The sequence below is a fragment of the Microcaecilia unicolor genome, chromosome 11 (assembly GCF_901765095.1).
Source record: "Microcaecilia unicolor chromosome 11, aMicUni1.1, whole genome shotgun sequence".
NCBI classification, from domain to species: Eukaryota; Metazoa; Chordata; class Amphibia; order Gymnophiona; family Siphonopidae; genus Microcaecilia; species Microcaecilia unicolor.
The window spans coordinates 32,312,603-32,338,464 of NC_044041.1; the positions used below are offsets into that span (position 1 = coordinate 32,312,603).

At 44.5% G+C, this 25,862-nt stretch overlaps 1 protein-coding gene across 1 annotated transcript in view; it reads right to left on the reverse strand.

The window, feature by feature from the left end:
• The window catches only part of ERP29 (endoplasmic reticulum protein 29), a 47,583-nt gene extending 25,302 nt beyond the window's left edge, over positions 1–22,281 (reverse strand). Inside the window, exons 1-2 of the mRNA XM_030219043.1 lie at positions 22,033–22,281; positions 15,294–15,432 (exon numbers count right to left, since the gene is read on the reverse strand). Coding sequence (XP_030074903.1) covers positions 15,294–15,432; positions 22,033–22,158 — 265 coding nt within the window. The 5' untranslated portion in view covers positions 22,159–22,281. The remainder of the gene's footprint in view (positions 1–15,293; positions 15,433–22,032) is intronic.
• Between the last annotated feature and the right edge of the window lie 3,581 nt (positions 22,282–25,862).

The following is a 25,862-nucleotide window of genomic DNA, read 5'->3' on the forward strand; positions in this document are numbered from 1 at the left end:
AACGGTCAAGTAGATCAAACAAATGAACAGAAGCTGAACCATGAAATGATTTAAAAACCCAACAAAAGACTTTATAAATAATTGTAATGGTAACCAATGTTTCAAGCAAGCTTTTAAATGAAGGCACAAGAGATAAAATGACCCTATAATTGAAGAGTTATTTGCAAATATAGAAGTAAGCAATGACGTTAATGTATTTGATGTTTAAATATTTTCTTTGTTATAATGTTTATATTGTTAGATTATAATTATCAATGTTTAAGTTGTAAACCACTTAGTACTAACGATAGTGCAGTCTAGAAAATTGTGGAAATAAATAAAATGTTTCAACCAAATGCCCATCCCTACTATTACATGTGAAAATAAACTTAGTTTCAAGATGGAGTAGGCCAGCAGCATGTGGTCAGAAAGGGCCCGTACATTTGACTTTATTTCCAAATCCATTTAATATGTTGCCATGCCCACATATGCTGCTTTTAAAAATATGTTTTAAATTTATTTTCAAGACTTATTAGACCACACAATCTAAAATCCTTGGCGGTTTACAGTAAAGGCATACACAACAAAGACAAACCACTCAGTTGTTAAAACATCAAACCTAGCATAAAAATACAATATTAGCTCAGTCAGTCAGCACTTTTCACTATAGTCAAAATAACCGTGCTATGTTCTGAAGCAAGTAACAGAGCTGTAAGAGCTGGGGCCAGCCCAAGAATAATTTAACACATGAGGCAAACCTGCAGCCATGCACCCTACCAAAGCGTGGTTTAAAGGCCAGCCCCATCACAGTGTTCAGCATCTCTCACCTTCCTTACCTCCCCCCCCCCCCCCACAATATGTTCAGTTTCTTCCAACCTCCAGGGTAGCACTGGTGCCAACACAGCAGTCATGGTGTCTACAAAATAGTCATCATGCCCGGCACAGAGTCTTGAACATCTGGACATGCTCAAGGCCTACAGGGTCCAATCTCCTGTTTTGGAAGGGGTGGGGACTGGCAGGCTTTGAGCATACACAGATGCTGGAGGCCCTGCACTGCTCATGATAACTGTTCTATACCACCATGATTGCCACGTCAGTGCCCGCCCCCCCCCCCCCCCCCCAAAAAAAAAAATTGTGCTGCTGTAGGTGAATGCCTAGTCTGTCAAGCGGATTGGCTTGGGTGGCATGGGCGCTCACATATAGCCTTTGACAGCAGAAGAGACGTAATATAAGATTTGAGGGCTCTCTCTGGCCATAAATCCAAGTGCTGATAGTTACCTGTTGCTTGCTTTTTTATTTTTATCCCTAATGGCTTGTGCTCTGGCTTTTTCCATAGCTACATCTGTGAAAATGTTAAATCTGCAGTAGAGAGCTGCACAGGAGCGGGTACCGCGGAAATCCCCTCTAGGTCTGCGGGATCCCTTTAGAAATGCCTTCTCTCCCCCAAGCGCAAGGTGCCCTCCCGGCACATACCTCAAAGTACCCTGGTGATCCAGTGGCTTCTTCAGGGCAGGAAAGATCCCCACTCTTTCCTACCCAATGCCACGGCACTGATCCTGCTAGAAATCTCGGCAGCCATTTTAAAAAAGTGGAGACAGCAAGAGGATCAGTGGCATCGGGTAGGAAAGAGTATGGATTTTTCCTGCCCCGAAGAAGCCACTAGACCACCAGGGTACCTTCAGGTATGTGCCAGAAGGGCACCCAGGACCAGAGGGGAGGTGGCTGGCTGGAGTTGGGATGATAAAAATTGAAGCTATGTAGGTGAGTCTCTGTTTCCCTTTCCTCACACAGCCATCATTGTTGTACATTCAAAACAAAGCAAGCAAACCTATGAGCCACTGCATCAATGTTGTCGTTCTTTATTGTTAGTGGCATTTTTATTTAATCTCACTTATACTTTCAAACATGCCGGCTTGTGCAGCATACAGATGTACACAGAGGAAGTATAATAATGGAATAACTTTACACAGGTACAGTAGTAATTTGTTATAAATTGTAATCAGTGTGTCATTTGGAGGGGCTGGTTATAGGAACACCCTAGCGCTGTTATATTCATGCAGAGATTTTTTTTTCTCCTGGTAAAGGGCCACTAAAACAGACATCATGTTATGAGAATCAGGTGCTCAACATTCAGAGTTTTTATCTATTTATTTATGACATTTACAGTGGTGGAAATAAGTATTTGATCCCTTGCTGATTTTGTAAGTTTGCCCACTGACAAAGACATGAGCAGCCCATAATTGAAGGGTAGGTTATTGGTAACAGTGAGAGATAGCACATCACAAATTAAATCCGGAAAATCACATTGTGGAAAGTATATGAATTTATTTGCATTCTGCAGAGGGAAATAAGTATTTGATCCCCCACCAACCAGTAAGAGATCTGGCCCCTACAGACCAGGTAGATGCTCCAAATCAACTCGTTACCTGCATGACAGACAGCTGTCGGCAATGGTCACCTGTATGAAAGACACCTGTCCACAGACTCAGTGAATCAGTCAGACTCTAACCTCTACAAAATGGCCAAGAGCAAGGAGCTGTCTAAGGATGTCAGGGACAAGATCATACACCTGCACAAGGCTGGAATGGGCTACAAAACCATCAGTAAGACGCTGGGCGAGAAGGAGACAACTGTTGGTGCCATAGTAAGAAAATGGAAGAAGTACAAAATGACTGTCAATCGACAAAGATCTGGGGCTCCACGCAAAATCTCACCTCGTGGGGTATCCTTGATCATGAGGAAGTTTAGAAATCAGCCTACAACTACAAGGGGGGAACTTGTCAATGATCTCAAGGCAGCTGGGACCACTGTCACCACGAAAACCATTGGTAACACATTACGACATAACGGATTGCAATCCTGCAGTGCCCGAAAGGTCCCCCTGCTCCGGAAGGCACATGTGACGGCCCGTCTGAAGTTTGCCAGTGAACACCTGGATGATGCCGAGAGTGATTGGGAGAAGGTGCTGTGGTCAGATGAGACAAAAATTGAGCTCTTTGGCATGAACTCAACTCGCCGTGTTTGGAGGAAGAGAAATGCTGCCTATGACCCAAAGAACACCGTCCCCACTGTCAAGCATGGAGGTGGAAATGTTATGTTTTGGGGGTGTTTCTCTGCTAAGGGCACAGGACTACTTCACCGCATCAATGGGAGAATGGATGGGGCCATGTACCGTACAATTCTGAGTGACAACCTCCTTCCCTCCGCCAGGGCCTTAAAAATGGGTCGTGGCTGGGTCTTCCAGCACGACAATGACCCAAAACATACAGCCAAGGCAACAAAGGAGTGGCTCAGGAAGAAGCACATTAGGGTCATGGAGTGGCCTAGCCAGTCACCAGACCTTAATCCCATTGAAAACTTATGGAGGGAGCTGAAGCTGCGAGTTGCCAAGCGACAGCCCAGAACTCTTAATGATTTAGAGATGATCTGCAAAGAGGAGTGGACCAAAATTCCTCCTGACATGTGTGCAAACCTCATCATCAACTACAGAAGACGTCTGACCGCTGTGCTTGCCAACAAGGGTTTTGCCACCAAGTATTAGGTCTTGTTTGCCAGAGGGATTAAATACTTATTTCCCTCTGCAGAATGCAAATAAATTCATATACTTTCCACAATGTGATTTTCCGGATTTAATTTGTGATGTGCTATCTCTCACTGTTACCAATAACCTACCCTTCAATTATGGGCTGCTCATGTCTTTGTCAGTGGGCAAACTTACAAAATCAGCAAGGGATCAAATACTTATTTCCACCACTGTATATCCTACATTAAACATGAATTAGGTTGACGAGGAGCATTTAACATCTTTTTTGCCTGTGCCTATATCAAAAGAAAAAGATGGCATGTGAGAACTTGATTCTTTTGTTTTATGGATTGCAGCGGTATTTTATAAAAAAGCACTTGCCTTTTTTATTACTGCTTTTTCACAGAGAGGTATTAAATAATTATGCAGAAGTTTTGTCCAGCGTCAGTTTAACTGTGCCAACACTGTCCAGTTCAAAGAAAAAAATGGCTTTGAAACTCCCAGTGATAAACTTCACCAAACAAATAAATATGCAGTTGCATGGTTCACAATAGGATTGCACATTGAGTGTGAAGGGAAAAGTCTCATAATGTCACTCAGGCTATTCATGTCCTCAATTAACACTCACAATCTGGACAAGCCTTGGCATTTGTGACTTGTGTAACCACAGACGAACACCCCTGACCTCCTATGTTTTAATAACAAAAGTGCAGTGATTCAGCCAATGGCATAACTCGTTGAAAGTATTTTTTTTAACTTTTTCTCTTTTTATACTTTTTCCGCAATACTCTATCAGCTTCAAAGTATTATACTGGTTATGGCTTTTACAGACAGTCACTTATCTGCATAATCTGGAGGAGTGGCCTAGTGGTTAGGGTGGTGGACTTTGGTCCTGGGGAACTGAGGAACTGAGTTCGATTCCCACTTCAGGCACAGGCAGCTCCTTGTGACTCTGGACAAGTCACTTAACCCTCCATTGCCCCATGTAAGCCGCATTGAGCCTGCCATGAGTGGGAAAGCGCGGGGTACAAATGTAACAAAAATAAAATAGATACTATTGGAGATTCTACATGGAATGTTGCTACTATTGGAGATTCTACATGGAATGTTGCTATTCCACTAGCAACATTCCATGTAGAAGGCTGCGCAGGCTTCCTGTTTCTGTGAGTACGTGCAGGACGTCAGACTCACAGAAGCAGAAGCCTGAGCGGCCACATTGGTGATCCATGTAGAATCTCAAATAGTAGCAACAGTGGAGAAGTGGCCTAGTGGTTAGGGTGGTGGACTTTGGGCCTGAGGAACTGAGTTCGATTCCCAACACAGGCAGCTCCTTGTGACTCTGGGCAAGTCGCTTAACCCTCCATTGCCCCATGTAAGCCGCATTGAGCCTGCCATGAGTGGGAAAGCGCAGGGTACAAATGTAACAAAAATAAAATAGGTACTATTGGAGATTCTACATGGAATGTTGCTACTATTGGAGATTCTACATGGAATGTTGCTATTACACTAGCAACATTCCATGTAGAAGGCTGCGCAGGCTTCCTGTTTCTGTGAGTCTGACGTCCTGCACGTACGTGCAGGACGTCAGACTCACAGAAGCAGAAGCCTGAGCGGCCACATTGGTGATCCATGTAGAATCTCAAATAGTAGCAACAGTGGAGAAGTGGCCTAGTGGTTAGGGTGGTGGACTTTGGGCCTGAGGAACTGAGTTCGATTCCCAACACAGGCAGCTCCTTGTGACTCTGGGCAAGTCGCTTAACCCTCCATTGCCCCATGTAAGCCGCATTGAGCCTGCCATGAGTGGGAAAGCGCGGGGTACAAATGTAACAAAAATAAAATAGATACTATTGGAGATTCTACATGGAATGTTGCTACTATTGGAGATTCTACATGGAATGTTGCTATTCCACTAGCAACATTCCATGTAGAAGGCTGCGCAGGCTTCTGTTTCTGTGAGTCTGACAAAAAAAAAAAAATCTGGACATTCTCGGGACCCCGCCAGGTTCCCATTTCATCTGGGCTTTGTCAAGGGGTCTGGGTTGATGCAGATTTGTGTTCTTCCTACCCCCTCCTCATTCGGGTAGGAGGGGGTAGGAAGAACACAAATCTGCGTCAACCCAGACCCCTTAACAAAGCTTAGGTGAAACGGGAACCCGTCGGGGTCCGGAGAATGTCCAGATTATGCAGATAAGTGACTGTCCCTCTGTAAAAGCCATAAACAGTATAATACTTTGAAGCTGCGAATAAAAGCGGAAAAAGTATAAAAAGAAAAAAAGAAAAAGTTAAAAAATACTTTCAACAAGTTATGCACATTGGCCGAATCACTGCACTTTTGTAATTAAAACATAGGAGGTCGGGGTTTTTTTTTTATCTGTGATTACACAAGTCAGGAATGCCAAGGCTTTATTTATTGCATTTGTACCCTACATTTTCCCACCTCTTTGCAGGCTCAATGTGGCTTACAATACATCATGAATGGTGGACATATATTAGAAAATAGACATTTAGTGATACAGAAGGATCTTGGGTAACATGATAATGATAAAACGTGATAGTAGTATAACAAGCAACTATTATAAGCCAGTTTTGAATATCTGTGGAGGAGTTGTGTATATTCACATTGGTTGACCTTTGTGGTATGCCTTGTTAAAGAGATGGGTCTTCAGTAGTTTGCGGAAGTTCATTAGTTCGTAAATCGTTTTTATGTTGCGCGGCAATGCGTTCCATAACTGTGTGCTCAAGTAAGTAAAGTTTGACGCGTGCATTAGTTTGTATTTTAGACCTTTGCAGTTAGGGAAGTGTAGATTCAGGAATATGCGGGATGATCTTTTGACATTCCTGGGTGGTAGGTCTATCAGGTCTGACTTGTAGGCTGGTGCATCTCCGTGTATGATTTTGTGAACTAGGGAGCATATTTTGAACGTGATGCTTTAAGTGGGAGCCAGTGTAGTTTCTCTCATAGGGGCTTAGCACTTTCATATTTTGTCTTACCGAATATGAGTCTGGCTGCAGTATTCTGGGCTGTTTGAAGTTTCTTGATTATTTGCTCTTTACAGCCGGCGTAGAGTGCGTTGCAGTAGTCTAGATGACTGAGCACCATTGATTGTACCAGGTTACAGAAAACAGTCCATGGGAAGAAAGGTCTTACTCTTTTTAATTTCCACATTGAGTGGAACATCTTCTTGGTTGTGTTTTTCACGTTGTCCAGACTGTGAGCATTAATTGTGGACATAAATAGCCTGAGTGACATTATAAGACTTTTCCCCTCACACTTAACATTCTCCAGTTCAGCACACTATTAGCCACCAAGTTCATACAAAGTTAATTATGTTCAGCAGAAAATACATCTGTTGGCTCATGGTGCTTGCTATGTGAATATTCCATCATTGTGCTACCAAGTATTACATAGTAAGGGCATTTATTTATCCAGTCTTTACATGCACATGGTTTTGCTTTAAACCCAAAGGTGAATCCTAAGGGTGGCTGAACAATTAGGTATAAACATTACTTGTTTTGGAATTTGGACTGCTTTAGGTTCTGTGCTATCTGTACGTCTGCTGTCTTAGCAGTGTACAAAAGAAAATTATTTATGTTAATTTTACTAGCATTTTTACTGCTTATAGAATCTGGCTTTTTTTGTGTGTGTGTGTGGGGGGGGGGGGGGGGGGGTGTCAAGGTGACTACAGCATGGCAAGGGCTGGGCAGGCCAGAAGCTGGGATGGAGGAAATTACTTGTGGCGGGGACAGACAAGGATGAGTTAGATTCCAGTGGGGACAGGATAGATCTCTGTCCATGTGCAACCCTCTAATCTGCAGAGGAGTTGATTTAGAGCCTCACTGCTGTGCTTCTTCTTTCTGATATTGCCCAAAGCCAAAATTGTTGAATGCCGTTCTACAAAACAATATTCTGTACAGGAAACATTACTACTACTACTACTATTTAGCATTTCTATAGCGCTACAAGGCATACGCAGCGCTGTACAAACATAGAAGAAAGACAGTCCCTGCTCAAAGAGCTTACAATCTAATAGACAAAAAATAAAGTAAGCAAATCAAATCAATTAATGTGAACGGGAAGGAAGAGAGGAGGGTAGGTGGAGGCGAGTGGTTACAAGTGGTTACGAGTCAAAAGCAATGTTAAAGAGGTGGGTTTTCAGTCTAGATTTAAAGGTGGCCAAGGATGGGGCAAGACGTAGGGGCTCAGGAAGTTTATTCCAGGCGTAGGGTGCAGCGAGACAGAAGGCGCGAAGTCTGGAGTTGGCAGTAGTGGAGAAGGGAACAGATAAGAAGGATTTATCCATGGAGCGGAGTGCACGGGAAGGGGTGTAGGGAAGGACGAGTGTGGAGAGATACTGGGGAGCAGCAGAGTGAATACATTTATAGGTTAGTAGAAGAAGTTTGAACAGGATGCGAAAACGGATAGGGAGCCAGTGAAGGGTCTTGAGGAGAGGGGTAGTATGAATAAAGTGACCCTGGCGGAAGATGAGACGGGCAGCAGAGTTTTGAACCGACTGGAGAGGGGAGAGGTGACTAAGTGGGAGGCCAGCAAGAAGCAGATTGCAGTAGTCTAAATGAGAGGTGACAAGGGTGTGGATGAGGGTTTTGGTAGAGTGCTCGGAAAGAAAGGGGCGGATTTTACGGATGTTGTAAAGAAAGAAACGACAGGTCTTGGCGGTCTGCTGGATATGAGCAGAGAAGGAGAGAGAAGAGTCAAAGATGACCCCAAGGTTTCGAGCTGAGGAGACAGGGAGAATGAGAGAGCCCTCAACAGAAATAGAAAACGGGGGGAGCGGGGAGGTGGGTTTGGGGGGGGAAATGAGAAGCTCGGTTTTGGTCATATTTAATTTCAGGTGGCGTTGAGACATCCAGGCAGCAATGTCAGACAAGCACGCTGAAACTTTGGTTTGGATGCAAGGTGAGATATCAGGGGTAGAAAGGTAGATTTGGGAGTCATCAGCATAGAGATGGTAGGAAAAGCCATGGGATGAGATTAATGAACCAAGGGAAGAAGTGTAGATAGAAAAGAGGAGGGGACCAAGAACAGAACCCTGAGGTACGCCGACAGGCAGAGGGATAGAAGTAGAAGAGGATCCACCAGAGTGAACACTAAAGGTGCGGAGGGAGAGGTAGGAAGAGAACCAGGAAAGGACAGAGCCCTGGAATCCAAGTGAGGACAGGGTATCGAGAAGTATGTTGTGATCGACAGTGTCAAAAGCAGCGGAAAGATCAAGAAGAATGAGGATGGAATATTGACCTCTGGATTTAGCCAGTAATAGGTCATTGGAGACTTTAGTAAGCGCAGTTTCGGTTGAGTGGAGAGGGCGAAAACCAGATTGTAATGGGTCAAGAATAGCATGTGAGGAGAGAAAATCAAGGCAGCGGCGGTGAACAGCACGCTCAAGTAATTTGGAGAGAAAAGGAAGGAGGGAGATGGGTCGGTAATTAGAGGGACAAGTAGGGTCAAGTGAAGGCTTCTTAAGGAGAGGTGTGACCACAGCATGTTTAAAGGCAGCAGGAACATCTTTCACATATCCTGTGGTGCTTTTCATTATAAGCTCAAAATACTGAATAATACAGTTCCTTCTAAGGCATGTGTTTTTATTATTATTTTAGATCAAATTCCACCCTACCTCCCTAAAGGCATGAACAGGTGTAGCCTTTAATAAATGTGAAGCACAGTCTTTTTGGTGTTCTGGGAGGCAGGCAAAGGGAGCAGGGCTCCCATTACAAAGGAAAATAGCACCTCACAACAAAAGTTAGGAACTTTAGGCTAACAAAGTCCAGACATCCACTTAATGGATTATACCAAATACTATGTATTTGTTCAAACCATAACCAGCTAACGCCGTTAACGGTTATATGTAAGCCACATTAAGCCTGCAAAAGGGAAGGGGGAAGGGAAATGGGACTTGATGTACCGCCTTTCTGTGATATTTTGCAACTATATTCAAAGCAGTTTACATATATACAGGTACTTATTTTGTACCTGGGGCAATGGAGGGTTAAGTGACCTGCCCACAGTCACAAGGAGCTGCAGTGGGAATTTAACCCAGTTCCCCAGGATCAAAGTCCGCTGCACTAACCACTAGGCTACTCCTCCACTCGGTGGGAAAATGTGGGATACAAATGTAACAAATAAATAAAAAAATAGTCAAAAGATTCATTGTTGGAGTTCAGCAAAAAAGTATAACGAGTGGAGTGGCCTAATGGTTAGAGCACCAGTCTTGACAGCCAGAGGTGGCTGGTTCAAATCCCACTGTTGCTGTTCCTTGTGATCTTGAGCAAGTCATTTAACCTTCCATTGCCTCAGGTACAAAATTAGATTGTGCCCTCTATGGACAGAGAAATACCTCACCTTGAGCTACTACTGAAAATCCCAAAAAATAAAGTTAAAGGCTCTACTTAAGAGTCTAGGCCTCAAGGGCTGAAAACCAGTCTGGTTTTATGGAGTTCCACAGTGTAACTGCTGTGTAACTTGCTTTGGACTGGAAAGACATGTAGTTTGTATATTTGCATGCACTGCCTCTATTCTATGCAAATGTATCTCATGCATATTCAAGATGTGACCATTTGATGCATTACAGACCTACTTTATAACTTGTTCAGATTATACAATCCTATATAATAAAACGCAACTCCATGGCTAAGGCATTCCTGCTCTCTGGCTCCAGCTACTAAACCGACGTCACGTAGTTCTGGGTATGTCAGCAGGACGAGGCCCCGCCCCTGCTGCCCTCGCCTCAACGCCACGTCCCCCCAGGTCGAACAACAGCAGCTTGAGGCCCCGCCCCTGCCGCAACGCCACGCTCCCAGGTCGAACGACAGCAGCACAAGGCCTCACCCCTGCCGCCTTCGCCGCAATGCCATGCCCCCCCAGGTCACCGCCCCCAGGCGTGCAGGCTCAGCCCTTCTCTCTGTTAGCTCTGGTCCCACCCTCATTTCCTGTTTCCGCAATGAGGGCAGGACCAGAGCTAACAGAGAGAGAAGGGCCGAGACTGCATGCCTTTTTATGCTTCTTTCGTAGGCCAAAAACACGATGTGGTGTCAAGATGATTTTACAAATTTGGAGAGAATTTACGGCAGAGAGGCAGAATGCTGCAAAGGGAAGGACCAGATTTGGCCCAGACAGCCTATTGCCAATGCCAGTAAAGATATAAGGTTTTTGGGGATGGAAGGATATGAAAGTGACAGACTGGGGGGGGGGGGGGGGGGGGGGGGGGGGGGGTCACTGGACTCACAGGTAGGGAAGGAAGTGGCACAGGATCTGCATCAGGAAGAGAAGAAAATACAGGGAATTAAATACAGAAAAAAAAAAAAAAAAAACACTCTCTGTGCTGTCCTCACGACACACTGGTTGAGAACCGCTGGCTTAGAGGGCTCTCCAGAATCTTAATTTTAAAACTTCTCCATGAGGTAACATGAATCCCTGAAGAGAGATACTGTGCCCCTTCACTGGTTCCTAAGGAAAGTCTGTGGCACCTTTTACAGCCTAACCTATTCCTCAGCAGACAGACCATGGCTCGGCACAAACCTAACACGGAGGAAGGGAGGGACGATGACCCTAGAACTGGGAGGGAGGGACGATGACTCTAGAACTGGGAGGGAGGGGGACCCTGAAACTGGGAGGGAGGGAGACCCCAAAACTGGGAGAGAGAGAGGGAGACCCCAAAACTCGGAGGGAGGGAGGGAGGGGAGGGCCACCCTGGAACTTGGAGGGAAGGCCCATGGCACACTCTCTCATTCTCACACACACACTCGCACCCAGTCTCACTCTCTCTCTGTAACACACACACAGTCGCACATTCACTCTCTCTCTCTCACACACACTCTCTGAAACATACACACTCCGAGGAAAACCTTGCTAGCGCCCGTTTCACTTGTGTCAGAAACGAGACATCCCCACAACCCCCCTCCTCCTCCTCTTACACCAAAACCCTCTCAGTTCACCAACCCCCACTTTCATTGTGAGACACACAAATAATATCACAAAAACAAAGACACTCACCCCCACACTCCCAGTCCACCCCACCCTCTCTCACTTACAAACACACAAACACACTCTGTGACACACAAACACACTCACACAAACTACCTCTGTGACACACATGAACTTTCACACTCATACACAGACACACAACCCCCCCCCCCCAAAACACCACAAATAAAACACACACACCAAACAAGGAGACATGCACACTCACTCCCTCTCTCTTGATATCACCCCTGCAACAATAACCACCCTCAAAGCCACCCCCCACATCCTCCTACTTTGCCAGCAAAGGACATCCCCAAAACCCCCGCCCCCCTTAAACCACAACCCTCTCAGTTCTCCACCCCCTGCCCCACCCCCCTTTCATTGTGAGACACACACACACAATATCACAAAACCAAAAACACTCGCCCCAACCTCCCAGTACACCCCACCCTCTCTCACTTACACACACACACACACACACAATATCCTCTGTGATACACATGACCTTTCACTAACACACACACAACCACCCCCCCCCCCCCAAAAAAAAAAAAAACACACACTCTCATGCGGAACATGGATAGATGCACATTCCATCTCTCTCTATATACATCATCCCAGAAACAATAACCACCCTCAAAGCCACACAACACTTCATCCCACTTTGCCAGCACAAGACATCCCCAACCCTCCCCAACAAAAACACCCCCACACCACACAATACAAGCAAGCAACAACATGGCCAACCCCCCCCTAAAAAAAAAACCCTGACCCAACCTCCAAGCCCCCTGCCACACCCTCTCAGATCACACCCCCCCCTTGGCGAGAAACACACACACTAGCACCCAACCTCCCAGTCCGCCCCACCCTCTCTCACTTTCACACACACATACACACACTCTCTGTGCCACACACACAGTGATGCAGGCTCAGAGATTGCCAAACACGCCCCCCCCCCACACAAACGCACAATGATGCCGCCTCACAGATCACCACACACACCCCCCCTACCCACACATCATCTCTCTCCCCCACATACTCCTTCCCATGCATCACTCTCAGACACACACATACTCACTTCATGAAACTGTCAGACTTACTGTCTCCTAACAGAGTACTACAATAAATAATTGAAAATACATGAGAATTGTGACACTGCCCATTTCATTTCTAGCAGAACACTGGACACACAGAAAACAACAACTGTGCCACCAAATAACATTACAACCAACACAACAAAAAAAACTAAATTAAAAAAAAAATACTATTACACACAACACAAAAATGTAAATTAATCATTACCATGACAACACAATTATCCTAAATATCCCTTTCGAAACATTAATTGCAGAAAACAAATACCTCACTAGCACCCGTTTCATTGGTCTCAGAAACGGACCTTTTTTATTAGTATAAAATAAAGCACCTTCTCAACCTTCAAAAATACAGTTCAAAGTAACGTATCTTATTAAAAATAAAATTCAGTAAAACATCCTCTCTTCTCCCAAATAAAAAAAAACAGACTCACAAACTAAGAAAGCTACCAGAGACTCACCCTGCTCCAAAAACCCTCCAACTTCCAAAGAGGAACTAATCAAAATAAACATTGCAACTCCCACTGCCTTCCTTCCTTGTGAATCTGGGCAAGTCATTTAACCCTCCACTGCCCCAAGTACAAAATAAGTACCTGTATATAATGTGTAAACCACTTTGATTGTAACTGCAGAAAGATTGTATATCAAGTCCCTTTCCCTCCCTTCACACTTGGGCTACTAAGGTCAAACAGGTTTTTTTTACCTTTTATTTCAAAAGCCATAATGTCTTGTTTGAACCTAACATTCATGGTATTTGCTCCAAAAAATGGAGACACTGCTGCAAAGGCACATGCTCATATCCAAGCACCTCTCTTTCCTAAAAGATGGAATCTCTAGCAAATCTCTCTAGCTAGACCTTAGCTGATTTCACAGGCACTGAACAGGGGTGGGAGGGGTTCGACCACAGGGGCCATGGCCCCACCAAAATTTGGAACTAAACCCCGCCCACCGGCCTATGGCAAATCAGCAGGACAGGAATGGTGCATCTCACCTCCCTTTTTTTTTCTCTTCATCCTTCCATAACTGCCACCCTACCCCTTCTGGAAGTAACACACATAGTAACATAGTAGATGACGGCAGGAAAAGACCTGCACGGTCCATCCAGTCTGCCCAACAAGACAAACTCATATATGCTACTTTGTGTGTATATCTTACCTTGATTTCTAACTGTCATTTTCAGGGCACAGACCGTACAAGTCTGCCCAGCACTATCCCCGCCTCCCAACCACCAGCCCTGCCTCCCACCACCGGCTCTGCCACCCAATCTCGGCTAAGCTCCCGAGGATCCATTTCTTCTGAACAGAAGTGAAGAGGAATGTAGCACCACTGACAGGGCATTAAAGCACAAGCCCACACTCATGTGATGTTGTGTTCCTCCCACCTCTGGGAGAAAGGTTTGCATCAGAAGGGGACAGGACGATACAGCATTTGCGTGTGCGTCTCTACTTCCAGGCTCCATGCCAGTGCTGAATCCTCTTGCCTCTTATGCTCCAGAACAGGGAAGGCAGTAGTAGCAGCAGCAACAGCAGGTCCAGTAAGCGGAACGGAAAAGTGGGAGACGCTGGACTGTTGGGAGGAGAGGAAACGGAAAGAGGAAGACAGAGGTGCTGGACTGTTGGGAGGAGGGGTTAGGGAGGGATGCTGGATTGTTGGGGGAAGGAGTTAGGGAAGGAAAATGGAGACGCTGGACTGCTATGCTCAGCTTCTTGCTTCCAGCCACTCTTGTAATCCTTAGTCAAGACAGCATGCCAAATCCAGGAGAGAAGTCTGCTCTATGGCCTGAACTATAAATTTCCTATACTGATAAACATAAAACTCATGTCGCCACCTGAGTATTTATTCACTACTCTGCCTGCTATGATCTTTTCCCTTGAATAAATACTTCCACAGAAGTTCTACATCAGTTATGAAAAAGGGTCCTATGTACTTACCATATTCATTCTCTAGATGCTTTTACTCTTCACTTTCCTATCGGATTTTGTAGTTCTTTTCTAATCTGTGTGATTTGGGGGCTCGTTTTCAAAAGAGAAAAACATCTCAAAAACGGCATAAGCCCCCAGGTCCTACATGCACATCAGCGCAACTTAATTGATTAATGAGCCAATCGGTGCTAATAGCAACTTGATTAATGAGCAACCAACTATTGGCGTTAATTGGACTTAACTGGGATTTATGCACGGATCGCATTCTATAATGATTCACACGTAAATCCTAGGAAGCATATTTTTTTTTGGGGGGGGGGGGGCGTTCCTATGAATTACGCACACTCTTATAGAATATGCCTGATCCATGCCTAATTTAGGCTCTGGCATTTACACCTGGTTTCAGCAGGCATAAACGCAGGCGACTTAAGCATGGGTTAATCGCTATTCTATAAAGTGTGGATGCCATTTATAGATTACCACTCAACGCATAATTTTTTCCACGCCAATTTTTTGGCTTGATTTACTGAATCTGGTCCAAAGTGGCATTTGGATGTTTTTCTCAAAAAAAAACAACAAAAAAAAACATTCAAATCGTGATTTCGAAATTCGCATAATTCATTACACCATGAACATAACAGGACTGCTTGAACTGCAGATGTTAAATCTTTGATCTTATGGCAAAAGGTAATCAACATTAGGGCTCATGCCTATTAATATAACAAATTTAATCTTTTCAGTAACAGAACATTTAGTATGAGAAGTCCAGAATAGCAAATACTGTTACTACCCCACATTACCTGATATTCCCACCTCAGCAACCAGAAGGTCCTTGCTGGAAGAGGAGCTTTCAGACAGTATTTTATACTCGTCCTGCTTTTCGCCATAAGGATATTGGGTGTCAAATTTTACCAGGACAAACCTACTCTTTGGAATGACCTGAAGGAAGACAAAATTTAGCATAAGGTATTTTAAACACTCACTTGTGAGAAAGCGATTTTAACCTACAACTAAGTGAAGGGTTATTTGCTTAGATTGGGTGGGGAGGGGAGGGAATAGCATATTACATGCTCTCTCATCTGTATATCACAGACAGAGATTATGCTTCAATACTTATGTGCACAGATTCTGCTATGCAGCACATGGTCCTAATGCTTTTTAATAATTCATGATATGAAAGCACTATCTTCAACAGCATGATTTAGAAATTCATCAATATGCATGATTCTAGACTAAGGCTGCCAGCTAGATCCAGATTCACAGGACAGGGTTGATCCAGTCCTAGGTTTACCCTGTTGCATGCAGGGACTTGTAGTCTTGCTTTTCTTAGGGAATGCAATGGGGAAATTAGATCAAGTCCCTACATGCAACAGGGTAAACCCATTTCCCCATTGCATTCCCTAAGAAAAGCAAGACTACAAGTCCCTGCATGCAACAGGGTAAACCTAGGACTGGATCAACCATGTCCTGTGAATCTCAATCCAGTTGGCAGCTTTATTCTAGACCTGAGAGGGGGGAGGAAAACAGATGTTTGATTGTTGTGTTCCTACTATAACATATGGTGATGGGGGAGGTTTGTACCCCAAAAAGCTTACAATAGGGTGGTACAAACTTTTCCTGGGGCCAGCACAGCTAGTAGAGTTTTCATAAAGTCTACAATGAATATAAATGAGAAAAATCAGCACATACTGGGTCTCCAACACATGCAAATCTGTCATGTGTATATTGTATTACAGATATCCTGAAAACCCAACTGGTTCCAAGGTCTCCAGGCCAGGCTGGAAAAACTCTAACACCACAAATGACGATAACCAGAAACTTGGATGCGGACAGGGGCCGCCACATGTGTTGATTTCAACAGTAAGGATACCAGAAGCTTGGGCTTAGATAGATTTTGCAGTCAGTTGTGAGGTAGGATTCACCAGTGGCAAGAGTGGAAAAGGGGAGGCAGCTTTACTTTATATCCCACATATACTTCAAGAGCTCATTGTGGCTTACATATAGTAACATAGTAGATGCATGAAACAGGCAGCATTTCTGGGAAATTAAACTCTGGAGGTTCTAGATTCAACTTTCTATCTAAAAGCCATCAAACAAAATAAAACATGGAAAAGAAAATGTGGTAGCAGATCTTTTTCAAAAAGTTTGTTCATTTTCCGATCTGACGAAGAAGGGCAACCTTCGAAAGCTAATCAAGAAATGTATTAAGTTATGTCCAATAAAAAAAGTATCATCATATTTTCTTTTCCATGTTTTATTTTGTTTGATTTCTATAGATTCTACATGGAATGTTGCTATTCCACTAGCAACATTCCATGTAGAAGTCGGCCCTTGCAGATCACCAACGTGGCCGCGCAGGCTTCTGCTTCTGTGAGTCTGACGTCCTGCACGTATGTGCAGGACGTCAGACTCACAGAAACAGAAGCCTGCGCAGCCTTCTACATGGAATGTTGCTAGTGGAATAGCAACATTCCATGTAGAATCTCCAATAGTAGCAACATTCCATGTAGAATCTCCAATAGTAGCAACATTCCATGTAGAATCTCCAATGGTATCTATTTTACTATCATAGTAATGCTTGAATGTTTTCACTTATATATGCTGTCAGCTAGCACATTTGCTTCTTTCCGATCTGACGAAGAAGGGCAACCTTCGAAAGCTAATCAAGAAATGTATTAAGTTATGACCAATAAAAAAGGTATCATCTTATTTTCTTTTCCGTGTTTTATTTTGTTTGATTTCTATAGATTCTACATGGAATGTTGCTATTCCACTAGCAACATTCCATGTAGAAGTCGGCCCTTGCAGATCACCAATGTGGCCGCGCAGGCTTCTGCTTCTGTGAGTCTGACGTCCATGTTTCATTTTGTTTGATGTCTATTGATAACCTTTAAGAGTGGACTAACACGGCTACCACACCTCTCTACTTAAGATGGAAGATACCGCATACAGCCGCATGAAAAGGCAAACTTTTGGAAAAACAAACTTTTGGAAAAAGATCTGCTACCACATTTGCTTATTTCCGATATGACGAAGAAGGGCAACCTTCGAAAGCTAATCAAGAAATGTATTAAGTTATGTCTTATTTTCTTTTCCATGTTTTATTTTGTTTGATTTCTATTGATAATATCTAAAAGCCTAAATTTGGCTTCCAGAAACTCCCTCCCACACTGTCCTATGTCAGTAGTACTGTGTTGTACAAAGACAGTTGGCTCCTCCCCAGCACGTGTAAATGCCCTAGTGGCGGAGACAGGTATTGCACTTTTAGAAAATTATTACAATAAGTCACGATTTCCCCAAATAACTTGCACCAGACTAGGAAATTTACTATTAAATATTTGTAATTAATAAATTTCACAGAAGTTGTTTAATTGATTAGCTAAGCAAACGAGTTGTTTCCTGCTTATACAATAATTTTGATAAAATGTTTCACTACAATTAAAATGTTCCTTTCCTTCAGGAAAACTGCGTCGCTTCTGTCACCTTAGATTCAACTTAAAACACAAATACTCAGATAATTATCATTTATCTCACTGTCCTTCACTTTAAGTTCTTCCTTTTGTGTACACACCAAGGATCTCAGGCACGTAACTGTTTTTTCTCTTCCCAGGACTTTCTTGTATCCTTGGCTGGCTCTTGAGTCCTCAATAATCTACAGCAACATCAGGCTCTCTCACAGGTAAGCAGATCCTCTGTACTTCTTCTCCCTACTAACCTGGCTCAACCAACTCAAAGAAAATCCTACCTCCCTAAGGATCCCTATGTGCATGTGCAAACCCATTTTAACAGGCATGGTCACCAAAAATAATACAGACTTGGTGTTACTAACTAATCCCCAAAAACAAAATTTAAAGTTCTCCCTATCTAGTTCCCTCCCAGCATCAGTTCTATCTTACACTCAAGACTCTCACATATGCTGTCTCTCCCCTCTGAACACAGCAATACCAGAAGGCTGTCTTATTCCCACCTCCCATCTCTCTCAGCAGCTCTTCTCTCATTCAGCCAAAACATTCCTTGCTGAGCTGCCTAAAATTTCATTTGTCACTTCTGCCAGACATCACACACACAACCTGTTCTAGAGCCTCCCCAACACACACTGGCACCCTGTTACTACATTTTACACAGCTGCTGCAACTAAATTAGCCTCTTCTCATAATCTGCAGCCCTCAAAACTCAATAAATCACGTCAGCAGACAGATACTTACTTAATATGTCTCTCTAACTCACTTGCCCATCCACCTGACACAGGCAAGCAATGGCGGCTGTAAGAATGCATCTCCTGGTCGCTAGGGGCAACCGGTCACCATGTGCAGGCCTGCACTAGCATATCTTCGCCTGTTCTCACCTGTTGCGCTGTATCAGCTTCACCATAAAAATAAAGTGGGTTTTCCCTCCTCAACAAACCCCTTACCTTGCCTTCCACAGTTGTCTTCCCACAACATGGCAGGGAGAGGCTTTCCCCAGCCTTGCCTCTGGGATCAGAGTTCTTACAGAGCCCATTTGGGCTTAAAACAACTTAAAAACCGGGTCTCCCGGTTCCTAGAGCGAGCCGAGGGAGAAGACCCAGGCTTCACTCCTGCCAGCTTCAGCTGCCACCGCCCTGCAGCCTGCTAAGTCCCGAATCAGCCTCCCCTCTCTGACTGCTGCAACCTGGCTCTAAGTGCGCACGCATGAATTACTTCTGGATTCGTGGCAGCCAGAAGGAAGCCCCAGTGCTGTTCTTGTTCTGCCTGCCGGCACTACTTCCTAAACAGCCCAAGTCCACTCTTCTTCCCTAGGGCAGCCGCCCAAAGTGCAGCCAGAACCCCCCCCCCCCCCCCCCCTTCCCTCAGGCCTGAAGCACCATCACAACCCACAGTCCTATTCCAACAACAGGGATCCAACACCCCAGCCCAGGTGAGCAAGTTTATTAATATGTAACACCCCTTTACATTAGATTTACTAGATGCACAGGGCTGGCTCAAAGGTGAGGCAATGGCTTAGGGGGCCGGAGAGAAAGGGAGCCACAATCCCAGTTTGGTCTACCTTCAGACTCCTAGAGGCATAAATGCTGGACTGGGATTGTAGTGCCCTTTATCACCAGTGTCTAACCTGGTCCAGCAAGAGGGGCGGACTTGAAAGGAGGGGGAAGAGGGAGATATTGGATCACAGGTGGCGAGAAGACTGAAGGGAGAGAACCAGATTGCGGGGGGCAGGTACAAAATGCAAAAGTTGGCTCAGAGCTTGACAGTCCCTTGAGTCAGCCCTGATACTAATGCATTTAAAATCAAGCTGTTAATAAATAGGCCCCAGTAAAAATAATGAGGCTTGTATTAAATAGCACTGACACACGTTAGTAAATCTAACCTGTAGACTAAGCAGTGCGGGGTTTTTTAGCGTAAAAGGTGCCGGTACTCAAATGCCAGGCCACCCTTCAGGGGTGGGATGATCACTGAGGGGCCCAACCCACAATGGCCAGGCCCCCTGCAACCAGTCACAGAATCTATGACAAGGCAGCTTTGGTGTGTAGGGCCCTAGCGCTTTCAAAAATCACTTGGGGACCATGGGTCAATTTTAGCAGACAACAAAAAAGGTGCCAGTACTCAGTAGGTGCTAGTCACCAAAACACGGCCCGTGTCGGGTCTTTTTGTCAAGGCTCATTCATGAAAGAACTATGTTCCATTTTTAAAGGCCCGTGGTGCTGTTTCTTTTGTTTGGACTTTAGTTTGTACTTCGTTCCCTCTCTTTTGTTATATCCAAGAAACAAAAACAGTGACAGAATTCAAAATGGCACGGGATGAACATAGAGGATATCTAATTAGAAAATGGATATTATTAAAAAAAAAACAAAAAAAACAGCCTAACCTTAACTGGTTGCATGTGTGTGATGTGTCAGGTGACACTTTGATGGCGACTCCAGCTGTGATAAACTAGGGCTGGTGCAGGGCAGACTTGTACGATCTGTGTCCTTTTTTGAAGCTGCTTTTAACTCCTAACCCTTATTCAGTTGTTCAGTACCCATGTCTTTTGCTTCATTCCCACATTATTTCCCTTATTTGTCCTGTCTGTCCTGATTAGATTGTAAGTTCTGTCGAGCAGGGACTGTCTCTTGCATTTTAAAGTGTACAGCGCTGCACACGTCTAAAAGAAATGATTAGCAATCCAGTTTAGGAAGTGCTTCGACAGCAGCCACTGTGCTGGGCAACTTTTACAGTCTGTGTCCTAGAAATGACTAGACAGATATGCTGGAGTCTGCTTCCACAGCAACCCCTGTAGTTGGGCACATAAGAACGGTGCTGGGTGGACTTCTACGGTCTATGTCCCACAAACACCAAAGAAAGACCATGATCAAGTATTTTACATCACATTCATGAATCATTGTTGATTTCATGAATTGATGAGTGTGACAATTGGGCAGACTGGACGTGTTCAGATCTTTATCTGCTGTCACTTATTACTATGTAAAACTAGGCTTTGAGATTTTTTTTTTTTTAATGGTGAAAATACGGTCCTTCCAACTAAAAAGTGTAAGACGATGCACTGCTAGCTCCATTCAATTCACAGTTAGGTTGTTGATTTATTACTACTTTATACAGAGCTGTCAAGTTACCCATTCCAGGAGGGAGACGTTTTGGCCAGTCCCGGATTTCTGCCAACCTCATCCTGGTGCATTATGGGACCTGCAGCACTGATTTCAATGGATAGAATCATGGACTACAAGTCCCACACTGCTTTGGGATATGTTTAAAACCAGGACCAGACAAAAAGTCTCCCTCCTGGAATGGGCAACTTGGCAGCTCTGTTTATATTTAGATAAATACTACTCTGTTGTGTGGGGGTTTTTTTTTCTTTTTTGCCAACTTGTATTGTCTTTAGTTGTGTGGGGAAAAAATGACCATACAGGCCCAGCCCATCCCCCCCCCCCTTCCAAACACCTCTTGCGTTGTAGGCTGCAGCCAATGGGTCCTTCCAGTCGCTTCTAGTGCACGTGCGTGACAGCTTCGCGCACAGTCTTTGCATTTAATACACAACCAACCCCATAGGTGCGAGCGACAACCCCAAGCTCCTTGAACCCGCTCCGCGTGCTGCTCGGCTGCAGAGACACTTGGACTCACGGCATTGGTCAGACAGTTACCTGCATCCACAGTACAGCTCTGAGCTGTTCTTTCTCTATTGGTTCCCCAAGTCAGGGGGAGGGCTTTGCATTAAAATGGATCATTAGTCTACACATTATACTATATATATTTTTTTTTTTAATATAAGAGCAGAGCAAACCGGTCTTATCAATAACGTTTTATAGGAAACACAATTTCGTGTTAAACGCGTCCGACTGTAGATCCTCGCGTGTAACTAAATATAAGCTGCTCTCCATAAGACACTGTAGTTACCAATTAGTTAAAGTAGATTGTGAGGATCCGTCCCCACGTGTGCGGCTAGGAAAGGGGGGGGGGGGGTCTGAATCTGCTACACAGCGAGTGATCGTTTTCATCAGTGTCAAAAGGATGCAAAACAATTTAAGCAATGGAAGTGCAAAAATAAAAGCCAAACAACTGCTTTTACCTTATGGAAAGTGATGACATCCAGAGGCAGAGATCCTTTAGTGTGCAAACCGCTGCTGCACTGCAGGCTTAATAAGAACAAGAAAACAATAACCAGAGACGAAAAACGAGGCCTGACAAAAGCCATGATGACAAACGGAAGATCAAAACCTGAAGGGGGAGGAGGGGACACACGTGATGTCTAGGGGCAGACACCCGGAAGTAAAGGGAAGGGGTAGAGTGTTGCCACCAGTTACAAGGCGGTTGGATGAAAACGAGACGGGGGTGTGAGTCTAGCTCTACCTAGTCCATTATATGGGCTGAAGGCAGTAGGCGGAGCTTGATACCGTTGTATTACACCCAACACACAAATAACAAAAGATTATTAGAAATAACGGACTAACTATGCAACATGGTCCATCTGTAAAAAGTCTAAACCTGTGCCAGTTGGATAGGCAGTGCCTTAGGTGGAGGGCAAAATATTGTTTTTCTTTTTTTACTTATTTGACACTTGACAGCTTTTTAATTTATTTGAAAGCCTCTAATATAAATATCATTAAATAAAAATTGAGTATCAGTAAAACAACTTTAAAAAAATATTGTAGCTGGTAGAAACAGCAGTTATAAAGTCTGTATTTTGTGCTCATTTTTCTATACTGTTCTAAACAATACAAATGGCCAAGTTTCAGTGAGGATATCTTGTTTCCTGATGGGTTCATCTTAACTTCTTGTAATCTGCTCTGGTATTATAAAGATGGGATATATTGAAATTAAATGGACGTAAAATTACTCTCCTTTCATTGGGGCACATGGAATCACATCTTCATCTGTTCTATAGAAGTTTACATTTTAGATACACAAATGGATTATCTGTTTTGAACATGTTTCAGTGGCAAGAGTTTTATAAGTCAAAATACAAATAAATATCTTGTTTCACGCAGATCTCTTTTGTTTAAGCATAACTAAATGGGCTATAAGACCCTAATGCAGTCCATTGGTTTTCTTATATTATGTTCTTGTGATGACTTATACTGTGCCAAAACTGAAAACTCTTATCTCTATCTTCTGGTAGATAATAAAAGGAGCACATTGTGAACACTATCCACCTAAAAGGTTGTTTTGTGGCTGTACATGATGAATCGTGATATCAAATAAATAAGTGTATGCTTGTGTCCCTAGTCATGCATTATATAATCCCTTCAAGAAAGCCAGTTAGTCATTTAATTTATTAGTGGAACATAACCACAGACGCATGGTTAGGTCGTATTTTCAATACAGTAATACTAGGGCCCAGCTAAGGAACAGGTTATTTTGAGTTAGTCTTCACTGGACCAAACTTGCTTTCCTTGTGCTATCACCATCCAGCTGGATAGGCAGTGTCTTAAAAGGTGGAGGATAAAGGATTTTTATTTTTTACATTTATATCACACATTATTCCAAGCAAAGTCGGGTTCAGTGTGGCTTACGTTTGAAAATACAGTGACACAGAATAATAGAATTCAGTTATATCATGGGAGCAAATAGATGGGTATGTCTGAAACATTTAAGAAAGTTGAGATTAGCATATATATATCCCAACTGGGCATTTAAAAGTCTGTTCTTTACTGATGCCGCATGTCAACAAATCATAGCCATATGTATAGACGTGCACACACCAGAACAAGCATCCATACACCAGGGGTGTAGCTAGATGGGGGCATGGGCCCCCACAGATTAAGTCCTGGCCCCCTCTACTTTTGACCCCCCCCCCCCCCACCAACCCTCGCCTGCCACTTTTGACACGCTGCCGCCGCAAGGTACCTTTGCTGGTGGAGGTCCCCAACCCCTGCCAGCCTTCATTTTCTTCAGTGCCAGTCTCCGGCGCGTTCGCTAATCTGTGCTGTGAGTCCTGACGTCCAGCACGTCCTGTACGTTCCTTATCAGAGAACGCGCTGGAGACCAGTGCTAAAGAAGACTAAGGCTAGCAGGGGTTGGGGACCCCTGCCAGCAAAGGTACCTTGCGGCGGTGGCGGAGTCGAGAGTGGTGGAGGTTCGGCGGCTGGGGGAGGCAGGTAAAATGTGCCCCCCTACCTTAGGCTCACAAACCTAGTTCCAGCTTGGAAAATGTGACACAAGGTGCGCGCTTGCAGCAGGCTGAGGACCGCATCTCGCGCTAGGAAGACCGAATGGAAGCGGCGAATGTGAGGATCGCAGCATTGGAGCAGAAGTATGCTCAGTTAGTGCAGCAGGTCGATGATCAAGAAAACAGAAGCAGAAGAAATAACCTTAGAATTATAGGGGTCCTGGAAAGAGTGAAGGACAGACTTCTGGCAGCTGGTCGAGCGCTGGCTGCCGGATCAATTGGGCCTGCAGTTCTCAGCGCGTTGCGGATCGAAAGAGTCCACAGAGTGGGAGTGCTGCGTGAGGGTGAAACGTGGCCATGGCCAGTGCTGACCAAGATTCTGAATTATGCAGACAAGGACAAAATATTACAAGCATTCAGAGGAAAGAAACAGGTGCAATACGAGGGCAGCAAGAGTCTGCTCTTCCAGCTAAAGTGCAAGTTGTACAGGATAACAAAGCACTGTACTTTACTGATCCCAAGGACCTTGGAGCTTTTGTGGGTAGACTACAGTGACCCCATGGATATACCCACTGTTGCTGGAGCAGCCTTGGTGGAAGTCGTAAATGCTACCAAATGGTCTGCGGCCTAATGTTAGTTTGTTTGCCAGTTGCTGAGTTTGTGTACTCATTGCTAGTTTACTGCCGCCGCGGAGTTTAGAAGGACTGGAGGTCTTGGGGAGGGAGGTGTCCGGTCCCTGAGATCTTTCTGGAGAACTAAAGCCTTAAAATCGGTAGCTGGTGAGGAAGAGCAGCGCCCAAGAGGCCTCTGAGGCAAGGCCTGACAACTAACACCTTGCGACCGGGAGCGACCCTGCAGAACCGACTTTGCCTGTTTGCTTCAGCAGTGACATTGTTGGATCTAGGTTGATCAGCGGCTATCCAGTCGGTCTGGAAATATTTAAAGTTTGATTTACAGCTTTATCACTTATGATACTATAAAGCAGATGTGGTGGGGAGCAGAGGAAATAGGGCGTGGGGAGCTTTCCTTATGGAGTGTTATGTATGATTTGGGGGGTGGGGTGGTGGTGAGCAAGGGGGGGTTGAATGTTGCGATATGGTTGTATGTGTGGCTGGGGCTGTTTCAGGTTGTTATAGTTAATAATGGGAGAATGTGGGTGGAACTTGGGTGGTATGTTTCTTCTTCTAAGGGGAGGGGGGAAGTTGGGAGGGACTGTCCAGTATCTCCTTGTCCGGATATACAAATTGGTCACAAAGGGAACTGCACCTTACTGTGTCAGGAGAAGCACTTTTTTCCTACTGATCTACCCAGATGGTTATAGCAATGTTGGGAGGGTCCAGCTGGGAGACCCTCTGGGCAATTCCATCAGATACTAATGGGTAGGGGCTGCTTCCTAAAGATGTGGTGAATGGACAGTGGGGGGAGGGAGGGAGGGAGGGACATTTTAGTTCAAAAATTGAGTCAGAGATGAGTCTTTTATGTTCCGTTTCCTTCTGAATAGTGTGTATTACACATAGGCTAAGCAACTATTTGCAAACGAATCTCTTTTGTATTGGCAGTAGTGTATTCTTATGATTTACCTTTTATGAACGTCAATGTTGTGTTCTGACTTAATAAAGACATTTTCCAAAAAAAAAAACCTGGGAGCTGCAGGGGGAGCCTGTAGCAAGCGCACCCAAACAGTGTTGTGTGATGGGGGGGGGGGGGGGCTGCAGAACCAGGCTCCGTGCTCAACCAAGTATGTTCCAGAGACAAACTTTGGGAGCGACTGTTGGGGGCTCAACAATGCT